This window comes from Pleurodeles waltl, chromosome 6, assembly GCF_031143425.1.
Source record: "Pleurodeles waltl isolate 20211129_DDA chromosome 6, aPleWal1.hap1.20221129, whole genome shotgun sequence".
Lineage (NCBI taxonomy): Eukaryota > Metazoa > Chordata > Amphibia > Caudata > Salamandridae > Pleurodeles > Pleurodeles waltl.
In genome coordinates, this window is record NC_090445.1 from 320745711 (window position 1) to 320762222 (window position 16512).

The 16512-nt window shown below is 46.1% G+C and overlaps 1 protein-coding gene across 1 annotated transcript in view; it reads left to right on the top strand.

Annotated features, from left to right (window-relative positions):
- Positions 1 to 16512, top strand: part of LOC138299673 (interferon regulatory factor 9-like) — a 183053-nt gene that overhangs the window by 49193 nt on the left and 117348 nt on the right. The window contains exons 4-5 of the mRNA XM_069238145.1: positions 1505 to 1611; positions 16225 to 16366. Of these exons, the coding sequence (XP_069094246.1) occupies positions 1505 to 1611; positions 16225 to 16366 (249 nt within the window). The remainder of the gene's footprint in view (positions 1 to 1504; positions 1612 to 16224; positions 16367 to 16512) is intronic.

Genomic DNA, 16512 nt, shown 5'->3' on the forward strand with positions numbered 1-16512 from the left:
AACATCCTAATAGCAGATATATGCAAAGATACTACTTGGTCTACACCACATACATTTACTAACCACTATTGTGTAGATGTTTTAGCACATTAACAAGTCAATGTAGGCCAAACCGGGCTCAGAACACTTTTTCAAGCAACTCCAACTCCTACAGGCTAGCCACCACTTACTTGGAGGGACTGCTTTGCACTCTATGCAAAGCATATTTATCTACAGCCACACATCATCAAATGGAAAATGTTTCTTAACTAGTAGACATCTGTTTGTGGCATGTGGTACTGTAGATTCACATTCGCCCTCCTTCCTTCCCGGACACCTGTGGCCGTTGTAGTTGCATTCTTGTATAGATATTGTATATATATATGTAAATACACTGCATGGACATCTCTTTCTCTTTCCTCTCTATACACACTTTACCTCACCCGCCTCTGGGAAAACAATCTAACAAAGGTCTTGATGCCCATGTGCAGTATCACCGAGAGAAGAAGTCACTCGATCTCGGGACTCGAAAAGGTTCTTCGAACAAAAATAACTTGTAACACTCCAGACCCAACAATAGATGGTGGACTTATGCAAAGCATGTGAATCTACAGCACTCCATGCCACGAACAGATGCCAACTGGGTAAGTAGCATTTTCCTTTCTGAAACCCAATTTTCACAGATTATTGTTAATATACTATATAGTTTAATCACTAAAGCTGCAAGGTAGTAGGAAGTGTTTAGCCATTTCTTGGGAATGTACTGTCTGGAAATGACACTGTGCTACCACACCAAGTTTTAAAAATATATTTATTAAAAGTGAGTGTTTAAACATGAACTGAGAGACACTCCTGCCCATGCCTTGATGGCAATGATATTACTAAACTGAGAGGCAAGTCAGGGATCATGTGTAAACTATATGTGTGCTAGATTCGTATTACACATGGAGCAAATGTTTAGTCTATTTATTGAAACAAACATTTTTTTTGGTAAAGCAGAAATGCTGAACTCACATATTTGAAGGTGCACTCGTGAGAATGAAGTCAAAGGCACCTCTAAAGTAAAATATTTGCCAGTGATCACACAATTTGAAACCAGTTTACGGGTCAAATATGTTACAGTTAGGTCGAATAGATCACTCAAGTTTCTCAACCTGCAGATTTAGAAACATTTTTATGATTTTTCAAAGCCTGCCGTGTTGGAACACCTGTTGACAGAGGAGATATGGTATTTTCATGTTGCTGATGACATTTTGTGGTATGTATTGTAAAAGGCCTTTGGTGGTTTCTGTTAACAGGGTGTTTTCATAGTGTAGTTTGATAAATGGTATTTGGTATTCTGTCAGCAAAGAGAATGTGGTGGTCTATTATGTCAAACAATTTCTGAATAGTGTCTATGAAAAAGGGGGGGTTGTGGTGTCTACTAACAGATGTTGTTTGTGGTTTTTAAAAGAACATATTGAATAATCCTTTTTCCTCCACGGTTTGGGTGGTCTTTTCACTAGCCACTCTGCTTTTTATGCAGCAAAAGAGGCCTCCAGCAGCAGGAAGCGAAAGGTGAAGGAGGAAACCAGGGATGTGTCTTCTGATGACGAGGCGAAGCCTAAGCGAACCTCAATCATCATCTCCATGGTAAGAGCCTCTTCTCCTGCTGTGTTTGTGCATTGTTAAACCTGTATCATCATGCTCTTTGAGTGTGTAATGTTAAAACACTATCTTTTCTGGTACATGTTTCTGCCAGATCTGATGTGGCAAATGCAGATTACAGGTTTTACATTTTTTGTGATCTTTCATTATCTGCATGGCAGACCCCAGGGAGAAACATGATTTGGCTGAATAAGGTCACTGAACAAGATGGAATCAATAGAGATGACAGACCTAAAAAATAGCTTCCTCAAATCCTACCATAAAAGTAAACGATTTGTGCTCAAAATGTTCATGAAGATAAGTGAATGTAGCCAGGTTGTGACATTTTCTTTGGACCATAGTGAGTTTTAGATTGAAAATGCTCCCATATAGGACTTGTTCAATCTTGACCCACTGAGTTTTACCAACGTTTCCAACGTTGTTACATTAAGAACTGATAGGAAAACAAGTATTGTCAAAGTCAGTATGCTTGTAAACCTTTACAAACACATACATGAACATATGTAGACAATGCAACATTTCTGACAAAGGACCAGACACACAGCCTTGCACACAAAGCAACACTGATGGAGGCACCCATCGGCACAGAGCACACACATCTAGGCACCTGTGCACATACCTAGCAGACACACACATAAGTAGAAGAACTGAATACGTTTGAAGCAGGAATTTCTTGACACTTTAGAACTAGTTTCTACTATCTAGCAGCTAGGCCCCACGCAGCCACAGGCTCATGCAGCTTCCATAGAGCAACGCGGAGACGTGAGGTGTTGTAGTAAAGTGAGAGCGCAGACCATCCAGCTCCCGAAGAAATCTTTGGGGCAAATCCAATGGATTTCCGCAAGTAGATAAACTAAGAAAGGCAATATGGTCATTTTGAAGACAGCCAAGTAGCCACTGACCGAGAAAGGCAATATGGTACAAAAGGCGATGGAGCACTGCAGCCCAGTCAACATACACCCGAAGTTCCCCTCATAGATCAAGTCCGGAAGTGGTAAAAAGCCACTCCAAGGTACTTCACCGTATCTCGTCCCCACCTCAACGTCAGCGCTGTGGGTAAAGGACCCCAGGCAGGGACATCTCCCCTCAGGGTGTAGGCACATGACTTGTTCCAGTTGACTACAAATCCCAAGTTAGCCCTGAAATCCGACAGTGCAGTTACTGCCCCTAGAAGGTCCGTTCCTTCCCCCTAAGATACAACAACATGTCTTCTACATACAGAGAGAGATAGGTACAGTTAGCGGTGATGCTCAAGCCCTGAAAGTGTAGTCTCTGGTGAAGCAAAAGGCTCCATTGCTAGTGCGAATAATAGGTGGCAACCCTGCTGAGTACCCTGCGGCATCGCGAAAGCCTCCGCTATTAAGGCACCAATACAGACTCCAGCCAGGAAGCCAGTGTAAAGAAGCTTCGTCCACTTGTCGAAGGGCAAACCCAAGCCCATGTTAAGCATAGTAGCATATAAGAATTAACAGCGGAGTGAGTCCAATACCATCCTTATGTTTACCGAGAAAATCAGTGTATCCAAGAGAGGTGCTCTTTACTATCTAATGCCAGTAATAACTGCTGTATGTTAGGCATAGTGCTACGCATAGGAATGAAGCCTGTTTGATACGATGAACTAAAGAACACATATGAGGAAGTAGCCAGGTTGCCAATATTTTACTCAAGATTTTGTAGTCTACATTAAGCATAGCTAAGGGGCAGTAATAATCAAGCAGAAGAGGGGGGGTCCTTACCCCAATATGGAACATTATAGAACTTAGATGGGGACGGTAGGCACCGCACATATCATGTAAGTAGTTTACTGTGCGTATCCATGAGTGATAGACTAAGAAGACAAAGAGTTGCCTAGAGAACCCAGTCGTACAGGAACCTCGCGGTACCAGGCAGGCCCCGCTGTACCAAACACACATCGCCACAGCCTCATATGTCCCACCACCAGCAGACTAACAAATGCACAAAGACACAACCAACCAAAATACCAAACCAACAGTTCCCCCCACCACCCTCCAAGGACTGAGACACACAACCATCCTGTCCAAACAACCCCCCTCACAGGCTCCAAACAGGAACCAACAAAATCCCAAAGGCCAACCAGATGCATAACGGAAGAAATATATGTAAGGAGGAAGCCACCAGCAAGAGGTGGAAAACCAACACTCCAGGAAGACAATATGACATTAGAGCCCGTCCCGTAAGCCTCTACCCCCCACCTGGACCCCCCATACTCCCGAGATAGAAGCAAAGAAAAGGAATATTAATAGGCTGCCCGTAAACCATCCCACCTCACAACAAGGTGTTTAGAAACAAGGCAGAACACCCCTGATAAGCCCCACAAAGCTTCTTGAAATAAATCATCCACAGACCCAGGAGTGACCCCAGGCAGAATGTCGAGGAGTAGTGGAGTCTTCGAAATCTGATGCAGAGGAGCAGCTTGCTGAAGACATATGTCTCACATGGTCCCCACCAGAGAGGCAGCAGTTTCAACTGCCCTCGATTGTTCCAGCTCCACCTGCAACCTGGAAGGTTGCGTCGCCCCTCGTCGCCTATAAAGTTGGTGTTTAGGTTGCAAAGAGTGGATAGGTCTCTGGCCGCATAGTATCTTTGTTGTAAAGTTCAATCCAGGCCCAAGCCACAGTCGGAGCTGTGAAAAAAATGCACAACATCCTCAGATTGGACTTGCAGACCAGCAGAGAAGAGAACAGCTGCCCCAACTCGTGCAGCATTTTCTTGACCACCAGGAGGGATACTCCCTGTCTTTGAACCTGGGGAGTAAAGTAGGAGTACAAGACGTCTTGGCGCTGCCCACCACAGGTGGGCCGTATGCACAGGCCTGCTGCAGAAGATGATCCCGGTCCCAGAAATGTAGAAGAGGGGCCACTACTAGACGCGGTGAAGCCCCAGGATGGGGCTCCCACGCAGGCACCATGGCATTCCAATGCATAGGAGTTGAGAGACCTTTGGGGCAACAACCTCTTGGAGCTAGTCTCAATGAAAGCCAGCAAGCAACCCCCCACAGCATGCTCAGGTCACCCCACAATGCAGACATTATTATGTCTCACCTGACCCTCCTGGCCTTCCAAGCAGATGGCCAAATGCCAATAGAATTTGGAAATCTTAACCTGTCTCAAGAATGCATAGATATCCTTAAGGAAGCACGTAGACCCACTACTAGGGCATGCTATGCAGAAAAATGGAAATGTTTTGTCTGCCACTGTCTCTCCAAAGAATGGGACCCTTTCAAGATCTCAGTGCAGGGTATTCTTCCCTACCTTCTTCATTTGCAAAAAGGAGACTTAGCTTACACTTCCCTAAGATTACGTTTAGAAGCCATAGCTACTTATCTTCAGAACAGAAAACATTCTTCACTTTTCAAGATTTCAGTCATTAAAGCTTTCATGGAAGGACTTAAGAGAGTGATTTCGCCAAGAACACCTCCAGAACCTTCTTGGAATCTAAGAGCCTAAGGGCCTTATTTACGGCACACTGCGCCACCGGAGTGTAATTTTTTTTGTCGCTCTGGTAGAGCAGTGTACTGCCTCATATTTGCAAGGCCACGGAAAGCCACATTATGTGACTTTTCTTGGCCTTGTAAATATGGACCCCTTTCATGCGTAACACTGTGTGAAAGGGGCGCTGCTGAGGGTATTCCCACGCAACACCTGTGGAATCCAAAGGAATATGACACATTCCCAAATTTACAAGTCTTGGAAGGTGTCGGATTCCTACGTCACACCTCAGGGGTGGCGTTAAAATGATACAACGGGGAGAATGAAAATGTCACTTACCCAGTGTACATCTGTTCGTGGCATCAGTCGCAGTAGATTCGCATGTTCTGCAATAGCTCCCCATCTGGTGTTGGGCCGGAGTGTTACAAGTTGTTTTTCTTCGAAGAAGTCTTTCGAGTCACGGGACCGAGTGACTCCTCCTTTTGTCTCCATTGCGCATGGGCGTCGACTCCATCTTCGATTGTTTTTCCCCGCAGAGGGTGAGGTAGGAGTTGAATTGTAGTAATAGTGCCCATGCAATGGAGTGACTAAGTATGCACCTATTTAAGGTTGAGATGATACATATATAAATAATTGAAGGTAACTTCCAAACTGCTACAGGCTCCCGGGGAGGCGGGTGGGCACATGCGAATCTACTGCGACTGATGCCACGAACAGATGTACACTGGGTAAGTGACATTTTCAGTTCGATGGCATCTGTCGCTGTAGATACGCATGTTCTGCATAGACTAGTAAGCAGTTATTTCCCCAAAAGCGGTGGATCAGCCTGTAGGAGTGGAAGTAGTCTGAAATAATGTTCTTAATACAGCTTGACCTACTGTGGCTTGTTGTGCGGATAACACGTCTACACAGTAGTGCTTGGTGAATGTGTGAGGCGTAGACCATGTGGCTGCCTTACATATTTCTTGCATTGGGATGTTTCCTAGAAAGGCCATGGTAGCACCTTTCTTTCTGGTTGAGTGTGCCCTTGGTGTAATGGGCAGCTGTCGTTTAGCTTTAAGGTAGCAGATTTGGATGCATTTAACTATCCATCTGGCTATACCTTGTTTTGAAATTGGGTTTCCTGCGTGAGGTTTTTGAAATGCAATAAAGAGTTGTTTAGTCTTTCTGATGTTTTTTGTTCTGTCAATGTAATACATTAATGCTCTTTTGACATCTAACGTATGTAGTGCCCTTTCAGCTACGGTATCTGGCTGTGGAAAGAACACTGGAAGTTCCACTGTTTGATTTAGATGGAACGGTGAAATAACCTTCGGCAAAAATTTAGGATTGGTCCTTAGGACGACTTTATTTTTGTGTAGTTGTATAAAAGGTTCCTGTATAGTAAATGCCTGAATCTCGCTTACTCTTCTTAGGGAAGTAATGGCGATGAGAAATGCCACCTTCCAGGTTAGGAACTGTATTTCGCAGGAGTGCATGGGTTCAAAAGGTGGACCCATAAGTCTAGTTAGGACAACATTTAGGTTCCATGAAGGAACAGGAAGTGTTCTTGGTGGTATAATTCTCCTAAGGCCCTCCATGAATGCTTTAATGACTGGTATTTTATATAGGGAAGTTGAATAGGTAGTTTGCAGGTATGCAGATATTGCTGCAAGGTGAATCTTAATGGAAGAGAAAGCTAGGTTAGATTTTTGTAAATGAAGCAAGTAACCCACTACATGTTCTGGAGTTGTGTGTAATGGTTGTATTTGATTAATATGGCAGTAGCAAACAAACCTCTTCCATTTACTTGCATAGCAGTGCCTGGTGGATGGCCTTCTTGCTTGTTTTATGACTTCCATACATTCTTGGGTAAGTTGTAAGTGCCCGAATTCTAGGATTTCAGGAGCCAGATTGCTAGATTCAGCGATGCTGGATCTGGGTGTCTGATCTTTTGGTTGTGCTGTGTCAACAGATCTGGCCTGTTGGGCAATTTGATGCAGGGTACCACTGATAGGTCTAGCAGCGTTGTGTACCAGGGTTGCCTTGCCCAAGTTGGTGCTATCAATATGAGTTTGAGTTTGCTTTGACTGAGTTTGTTTACCAGGTAAGGAAGGAGAGGGAGAGGAGGAAAAGCGTAAGCAAATATCCCTGACCAGTTCATCCATAGGGCATTGCCTTGGGATTGTTTGTGTGGGTATCTGGATGCGAAGTTTTGGCATTTTGCGTTCTCCCTTGTCGCAAACAAGTCTATCTGAGGTGTTCCCCAGAGTTTGAAATAAGTGTTCAGAATTTGGGGGTGAATTTCCCATTCGTGGACCTGTTGGTGGTCTCGAGAGAGATTGTCTGCGAGTTGATTTTGTATCCCTGGTATAAACTGTGCAATTAGGCGAATTTGGTTGTGAATTGCCCAATGCCAAATTTTTTGTGCTAGCAGGCTTAACTGCGTGGAGTGCGTCCCCCCCTGCTTGTTTAGATAATACATTGTTGTCATGTTGTCTGTTTTGACGAGAATGTATTTGTGAACTATTATTGGTTGGAAAGCTTTTAGTGCTTGAAAAACTGCTAGAAGTTCTAGGTGATTGATATGCAGTTTTGTTTGATGTACGTTCCATTGTCCTTGTATGCTGTGTTGATCGAGGTGTGCTCCCCACCCTGTCATGGAAGCATCTGTTGTTATTACGTATTGTGGCACTGGGTCTTGGAAAGGCCGCCCCTTGTTTAAATTTATGTTGTTCCACCACAGAAGCGAGAGGTAAGTTTGGCGGTCTATTAACACCAGATCTAGAAGGTGACCCTGTGCCTGAGACCACTGTGATGCTAGGCATTGTTGTAAGGGCCTCATGTGCAGTCTTGCGTTTGGGACAATGGCTATGCATGATGACATCATGCCTAGGAGTTGTAATACCATCTTTGCTTGTATCTTTTGTGTTGGATACATGCGTTGTATGATGGTGTTGAAATTTTGAATTCTTTGTGGACTTGGAGTGGCTACTCCTTTTGATGTGTCTATTATGGCTCCCAGGTATTGTTGTACCCTGCGTGGCAGAATTTTGGATTTTGTGAAATTGACGGTGAACCCTAGTTTGAAGAGGGTTTGTATGATATGATTTGTGTGATTTGAGCACTCTATTAACGAATGGGCCTTGATTAGCCAGTCGTCTAGATATGGGAACACATGTATCTGCTGCCTTCTTATGTGTGCTGCGACTACCGCTAGACATTTGGTAAAGACTCTTGGTGCGGTTGTTAATCCGAAAGGCAGTACCTTGAATTGGTAATGTATGCCTTTGAATACAAACCTTAGGTATTTCCTGTGCGATGGGTGTATTGGTATATGGAAATAAGCATCCTTGAGGTCTAAGGTTGCCATGTAGTCGTGCAGTTTTAGCAATGGCAATACTTCTTGTAGTGTGACCATGTGGAAGTGGTCTGATTTGATGAAAGTGTTCACTACTCTGAGGTCTAGGATTGGTCTCAGTGTTTTGTCCTTCTTTGGTATCAGAAAGTACAGTGAGTAAACTCCTGTGTTTATTTGTGTGTTTGGCACTAATTCGATTGCATTCTTTTGCAATAGTGCCTGCACTTCTATCTCCAGGAGATTGGAATGGTGTGTTGTTAAATTTTGTGCTTTTGGTGGTATGTTTGGAGGGAATTGTAGAAATTCTATGCAATAACCATGTTGGATAATCGCTAGAACCCAAGTGTCTGTAGTGATTTCCTCCCATGCTTTGTAATAATGACCTATTCTTCCCCCCACTGGTGTTGTGTGGAGGGGGTGAGTGACCTGTGAGTCACTGTTTAGTAGTAGGGGCTTTGGGGCTTTGAAATCTTCCTCTATTTCTAGGGAATTGCCCTCCTCTATATTGTCCCCGAAAACCTCCTCTATACTGTCCCTGGTAACTGGACGGTGTGGCTTGTGAGGTGCTGGCTTGTGTGCTTTGACCTCGAAACCCCCCTCGAAAGGGCGCTTTACGGAATGTGCTGTAATTTCCTCTGCTCTGCGGGGAGTAGAGTGCGCCCATGGCTTTGGCAGTGTCCGTATCTTTTTTGAGTTTCTCAATCGCTGTGCCCACTTCTGGACCGAACAGTTCTTTTTCATTAAAAGGCATATTGAGAACTGCTTGTTGAATCTCTGGTTTAAATCCAGACGTTCGGAGCCATGCATGCCTTCTGATAGTTACAGATGTATTAATTGTCCGTGCAGCTGTATCTGCAGCGTCCATGGAGGAGCGGATCTGGTTGTTGGAAATGGTCTGTCCTTCCTCGACCACTTGCTTTGCCCTATTTTGTAAGTCCTTGGGCAGATGTTTAATGAGATGTTGCATCTCGTCCCAGTGGGCTCTGTCATAGCGCGCAAGTAGTGCCTGGGAGTTCGCGATGCGCCACTGGTTTGCAGCTTGTGCTGCGACTCTCTTACCAGCTGCATCGAACTTGCGGCTTTCTTTATCTGGGGGTGGTGCATCTCCAGATGTGTGGGAGTTGGCCCTTTTCCTAGCTGCTCCTACAACAACAGAGTCTGGTGGCAGCTGTGTAGTGATGAAAACCGGGTCCGTAGGAGGCGGCTTATACTTTTTTTCCACCCTTGGTGTGATTGCCCTACTTTTGACCGGCTCCTTAAATATGTCTTTTGCGTGCCGGAGCATACCAGGGAGCATAGGCAGGCTTTGGTATGAGCTGTGGGTGGAGGAGAGTGTGTTGAATAAGAAATCATCCTCGACCTGTTCTGAGTGGAGGCTTACGTGGTGAAATTGTGCTGCTCTAGCCACCACCTGAGAGTACGCGGTGCTGTCTTCTGGTGGAGATGGCTTTGTAGGGTATGCCTCCGGGCTGTTATCTGACACTGGGGCATCGTATAGGTCCCATGCGTCCTGATCTTGGTCACCCTGGCTCATGGTGGTGTGAGCTGGGGAGTGTGATGGAGTTTGTGCTGGTGAAACGTCAATCACGGGCGGAGGAGAGGGTGGTGGTGTAACTCTTTTCACCACTTTTGGTTGTGGTGTTTGTTCCGTCTGGAACTCCAACCTCCTCTTTCTCCTAATGGGGGGAAGGGTGCTTATTTTTCCTGTCCCCTGCTGAATGAAGATACGCTTTTGCGTATGGTCCACATCAGTTGCTTGTAGCTCTTCCTCAAACCTATGCTTCTGCATTTGGGAGGTTAGCGAGTGCTCTTCTGTATAAGAGCCTGAAGCTGGGTCGCTTGCAGTTTGTTTCGGCATCGAAACTTTGTCTGCGTGTTTTTTCGGCTCCGAGGTGACTTTTTTCCTTTTCGGGGCCGAAACCTCTCGGCGTCGATCTGTTTCGGTGCCGCTGTTTCGGCGTCGAGCCGTGTCCACACCGGCATCTCGGTGTCGAGGCTTGTCTCCAGAACTTTCTCGGTCCCGAGAAGGCTGCGTGCCGGTGTCTCGACCGGAGTCGGACGATCTCGGCACTGTTTGGGCCTTTTTCGGTGCCGACGGTCGGTCACCGAATTTATGGGTCGAGCCATGGCCTGGTGGCAGTGGCGTCCCCTGGGCCTTGTAAATGTTTCTCTGTGTGGTTTTCGACGTCTTACTCACGGTTTGTGTATCGTCGAATTCTTCGGAGTCTGAGTCTTGGATCGAGAAGGTACCTTCCTCTTCCTGTTCCTCGAACTCCCGTTGGGCTGTCGGTGCGGACGCCATCTGAAGTCTTCTGGCTCGACGGTCTCGGAGTGTTTTTCGGGACCGGAACGCACGACAGGCCTCGCAGGTGTCTTCGCTGTGCTCAGGTGACAGGCACAGGTTGCAGACCAAGTGTTGGTCTGTGTAGGGGTATTTATTGTGGCATTTGGGGCAGAAACGAAACGGGGTCCGTTCCATCGGCGTTCTTCAGCACGCGGTCGGGCCGACCAGGCCCCGACGGAGGATCGAAAAACTACCCCGAAGGGCACCGGAGCTCTTCGATCTTCGATGCGGTGTTGAATGTAAGTACGCCGATCCCGAACGCAACAATACCGACGAAAATCTTCCGAAATTAGCTAATTTTCCGTTCCGAAACTCGGAGCGACAGGAACACGTCCGAACACGATGGCGGAAAAAAAACAATCGAAGATGGAGTCGACGCCCATGCGCAATGGAGACAAAAGGAGGAGTCACTCGGTCCCGTGACTCGAAAGACTTCTTCGAAGAAAAACAACTTGTAACACTCCGGCCCAACACCAGATGGCGAGCTATTGCAGAACATGCGTATCTACAGCGACAGATGCCATCGAACATAGCATTATTTTCCCTGCTTCTTTCCTATTTTTTTGTGTGTTGCATTCTACAGCACACATAGAAAGAGAAAACAACCTTTAATGATTGTTCTTGTGCAGGAAGGAGCTCCTTCCTGCACATAAACAATCATCCCTGCAACGCAGGCACCCTTGCACCACGGTGCAAGGTTGCCTGCGTTGGCGCTAGGCAGCAATTTGTGCACCAACACAGGGGACATGGACGGGAATGCACCATATCTTATAGATACGGTGCATTCCTGCCATTTTGTTTTGATGCAGGGCAGCGCAGCGCAGCGCAGCAATAAGGCTTGGAGCGCTGCCCTGCTCCAAAATTTAGTGAATGAGGCCCTAAATATTACACCCTCGAGATTCATGGGCCTACCATTTGAGCCTTTACATTCATGCCCTTTACAATTTTTGTCTTGGAAAGTGCCATTCCTAGTTGCTATCACTTCACTCGGTCGTGTAAGTGAGCTCCAGACAACCTTGCTAGGACCTTTTTTTTTTCCAAATACACATGCATAAAGTAGTTGTTCAGACCTACCTAAAATTCTTACCAAATGTCGTTATCTCAATTCCAGCTAAACCAATCTATTCAATTGCCAGTCTTCTTTCCGCAACCAGATTCTGTTGCGGAAAGAGCTCTCCTCAGTCCCATTTGACAGACTTGTGAAATACAAAATAAACTTTCTACCTTTTTTTTTTGTAGAAAATCAAGGGTTAAACATCCCAGTGGGTTAGAGGGTTGAGGTAGTCTTTCAAATGCAAATGTGAGCATCTCATTGGGAAAGGCCTAACATTAACACTCCTTCGCTAAACAAATGGGTGCGTTAAAAATATATTTACCAGAACAGTACGAGCAGCAGTAGCTGAAGTGTCTGAGAAGACACTGAGAAAACAAAAATAATGTGCGGTCACCCATGTTTCTGAACCCATCCTTAGCTTAACGTTTGGTATTATTTAGGCGGAGTGCTCGATTAGGCCCCAACTTCATCAAGTGCAGCATTGCTGCTGGCGCTGCCCCAGAAGGGCCATTAGTTCTCCATTTCTCTTTAATCAGAGGAGAGGCGGTGGGCCACACCTCATACATGAATAAACAAAAACAAAAAACCCACCCTGAGGTACATGCAGTTCAGCGGCCCATATTTACCAACTAGCATACAAATGCTGAAAAGTGCATGGTTACAATGCATAAGCCAACCATTAGAAATAATATTTGGTGGCAGGCAAGATACATACTCGTGCAGCGATCCAATCACAAACCTACAGTTTTCTCACAATCAAGGGACTGGGGTGTGGGAAACTGGCACCTTATTGCAGTACCCCCTTACTCCCAGGACTGGACTGGACTGGAGTGCACTGGGATCCTGCTAACCAGGTTCCCAGTGCCAGTGTTCTTTCCCTAAAACATTGTAAATGTAATTGGATACACCTTTAGCTACCACTAGAAGTCCCTAGTAAGAGGTACTTATGTACCAAGGGCATGAGGTACTATGGGTAAGCCCCTGAGGGTAGCAGCACTGACTGTGCCACCCTTTAGGACCATGCATCCAAATGCACCCAGCACTGCTATAGCAGGCTGAGTTTTCTGGTGCAAACCTAACACACCAATCTCGACTTGGCACACTACCTGTGTGCCCTGTCCATCATACACTGCATTTACTATGGTTAAGACACCCCTCTGACAAGCCTTATAGCCCTAAGGCAGGGTGCTCCAGATTATATGTGAGGGCATAGTTGCATGAACAATATGCCCCCACTCTGTCCTTGCCAAACCTGGGACATAGTGAGTGTACAGAGCAGCCATTTTAATGCATGTGCTTGACACTGGTTAAACACGAGTTTCCCAGCTACACGATGGCCATTCTGAACCCTGGATTGTTTGGTATCAAACAACTCAGAAAGATAAATCCAAACTGGTACCAGTATTGGATTTATTACAAAATGTACCCTGGGGTCACCTTAGAGATGCCCCTTGCAAAGGCTAACTATCCTGGCATGGTTGCTGACTGGGTCCAGCCAGCCTACCACATCCAGGCAGCCAATATACAAACTTTGGGGGAGAGCAGTGTCTCTCTGGTTTGTAAAACAATGCCCTTCCTGGGTGGAGGAGCTAACTCCGCCTCCCTCAGGAATGTGCACTGCCTGGAAGTGAGCTTCAAAGAGCTACCACTCTTGAAACTCGACCCCCAGGCCTGCTGCTAGCAGCAGATGGCCTCTCCCTTTGCAAACTCCCACTTCTGGAGGGAGCAAAGGTGGGAAAATGACACAAAGGGTAGGAGGAGGTGTCTCACTGAGCATGCACAACCCCTAGGAGGTGAAGAGGACCCTCCATTTCATTTTCCTCCATGTTGGATGGCAGGAAAATAGCCAGTTAGGTTTAGAGAAGTGACCCTTACCACAGGAAGTAGTCACTATAGTAGGTGTAGCCACCCAAGGGAAAGTGTCCCATTGGACACTACCAGGTTCCCCTAAAACGCCCATTAAATTCAGAATTTAGTGAGCTCCCCTAGACCAAGAAATCGGATTTAAAAAGACAAAGAAGACAAGCACCAAAGAAGATCCAAAGCAAAAGAACTGAGGACTTGCTGCAGAAGAAAAGGCGCCAAAACCTGCCTGCTGCAACCAGGACCCCAAAATCGCTGCTGTGGAGGTGCTGGACACTGGTTTGACCCCAAGAAACACAGGGGACCTCCAGGCTTCAAGATTCACCCCAGATCTCCCTTCTGAATGGAGGCACCACTCAAAAAGCAAGCAAGAACCAACAAGTCAGTGAGGGTCACTTCACTGACCTGCCGATATGTCCGCAACCAGAAGTCGCAGCTGGACCCGATGAAACACCAACGACCGCCCGGGCGTGACCTACAAGTGTGCCAAGTTTGGTGGCACTGCACCCTCCAGTGGCCAAGTTACACCAGTACCCTGGGTACGGGTTAGCTGACGTCAGACAACCCGAAAACCAGCTCCCTTGGAGCTGAAAAAGGATCAGGAGGAAGCCCCAGTTGAGGGCCTTCAGGAACACCCCAGACCTCCGACCAGAGTGCCCCCGTTGTCCTGTAAGCAGCCCTCAAAGAGACTCACCTCCAGCTCCAAAGGACTCTGTTGCGCACAGCTCCTGGATCTCCAACTCGCCCTGCACCTGGCCTCCCTGAGCCTTGCATCACGGGATCTGCTGTGTGCCCCAGGTCCCCACCCCCTAGCAACCTCAACAGCACAAGGGGACCCCAAGGCATCATCTTTTAATTTGCAAACCAGCTCATTTTCCTGTGCCTTTGCAAAGAGACTTTCCAACGCTGCTCCTGCGAGAACCGGGAGCCACCCGAGGCTCTCTAGCTGGCACAGTGTGCCCACCAACTGCTGCAGCCACCCTGCAAAAGAAGAGACTGGTAACTCAACTGTACGATTTTTAATGCATTTTTAAAGGTGACTGTGCATTGATTCCAATGGTGCGTAATTACGCATGGAAGAGTAACTTTATCAAAACTTTGAAAAGTCATATCTCAAAAAGTACTTAACGTATTCTAAAGATCTTGGTCTTAAAAGTCTGAAGTATTTTTTATAAAATCTGGTCTTGAGTTATTCATTGAGTATGTGTGGTGCATGATTGGATTTGAGGATACAGCAAATACTTAGCACATCTCCGGGATAAGCCTAACTGCTCGACCAGCTACCTCAAAAATTGGAGCATTAGGAGGTTTAATTTTTACCTCTGGAAACCAACGTGTGGTTGCCTGGACCCCCTGCATAGCGTTCCTAGTTTTACACACTACATAGAGGGCCAGCCTCCAACATGGGGTCTCATTGAGCCTCCAACATGGGGTCTCATTGAGACAAACCAGTGTGCTACTAGCCAGCATATAGTAAAAAAAAAAGTATGAAGACCAAAACAAGCAATACCCTGAATATAGACACATCCCACTCTTTGAGGACCTTTCTGTAGAGGTGTTTGTCATATGGAGTACATGAATTATTAGTGTATCACAGAATATATGTAATTTTACAGTCCATCTAAATGCCATGTAAAAGGTTGTCGTCACCCCAAAATAGTTTGAGTCGCAGTTGAACTGCCACACACCCACACAATCATATAGACTGGCGCAATAAAATAATTTCTGCATTTGGGGTGTTGAGGTGGCTGTGACGTTGTGTTGCTGAGCAAAGCTGGCACATTTCTGTGGCATTTAGGTTTTGTATCCTAATCATATCTTCCTCTCAAATGAAATTTGTAAGGGATTGTTTGTGTATTTGTACAAGTAATGGTATATGCTCTTCTGAGTATAAAACCATAAGCCCTCCAGCCTCCAGAACCAGCTGTGCCCAGACGTCTCTGGGGCCGCCAGAACTTCTGGGAGACTCAAAGGCCCTTCACAATTTCAGAAGGGCAGAGGGAAGGCCATAATTGCTCACACTTGCACTTCTTTTACTCTCCTCCCCACATATTGTAGTGTGTGCTACGCATTGCTGTTCCATCTAAGACCTTTAAAACAGCATGCTTGTATTCTGCACTTAAAAACCTGACTAATCGTTTAAGAATCGAGCTCATGTGGAATGGACCAGGCATTCTGTGGTGGTAATAGTAGTTGTAAGGAAAATTCTACCTTCACAGTATTAACTTAAACCAGTCCTGGCTGGTAGTAATTCCTCACCATAAATGACAGAGGTTCAGGGGTAAAAATAAGGCTATCACTATTTATGTTGGTTTTGGCTTACATGGTACACAAAACCTGAAAATAAAATGTAGAGAACTCTAAAAATTCTTCTTATTTTAACACCTTTTTTTCTGGTTATGAACGTGAGCTTATGTGTGCTCATTATTGTGAGAATGAGGACGAAAGTCACTGAATCCCACATATTGGGCCTCGCGGTCCTTATGCACTCAGAACTGTGTTTGCAAGGCAATTTGTTCAAAGTCTTCACCCTCACGTCCCATTTCAGGAAGCGGAGGTGGAAAGTACCCCCACAGTCAGCAGCTCGCTGTACCCAGAGGACTCTGGGATCGGAAGCGCCTCGAACAGTCCTCAGGGCAGCTCAGGCAGCCCCCAGATGATTCCAGACAGTCCACAAAGAAGCCCTGACAGTAAGACCCACGAATGTTCATTTATCCATGTGTCTCTTTGAATTTCCACCCATCTGCTCCCTGTACCTTTCTCTTGACTCTTCTATCCCACTGACTGTGTTCTGTGTGTTATGTCCACCTACTCCCTGACTCACTGTCCTTCCTGT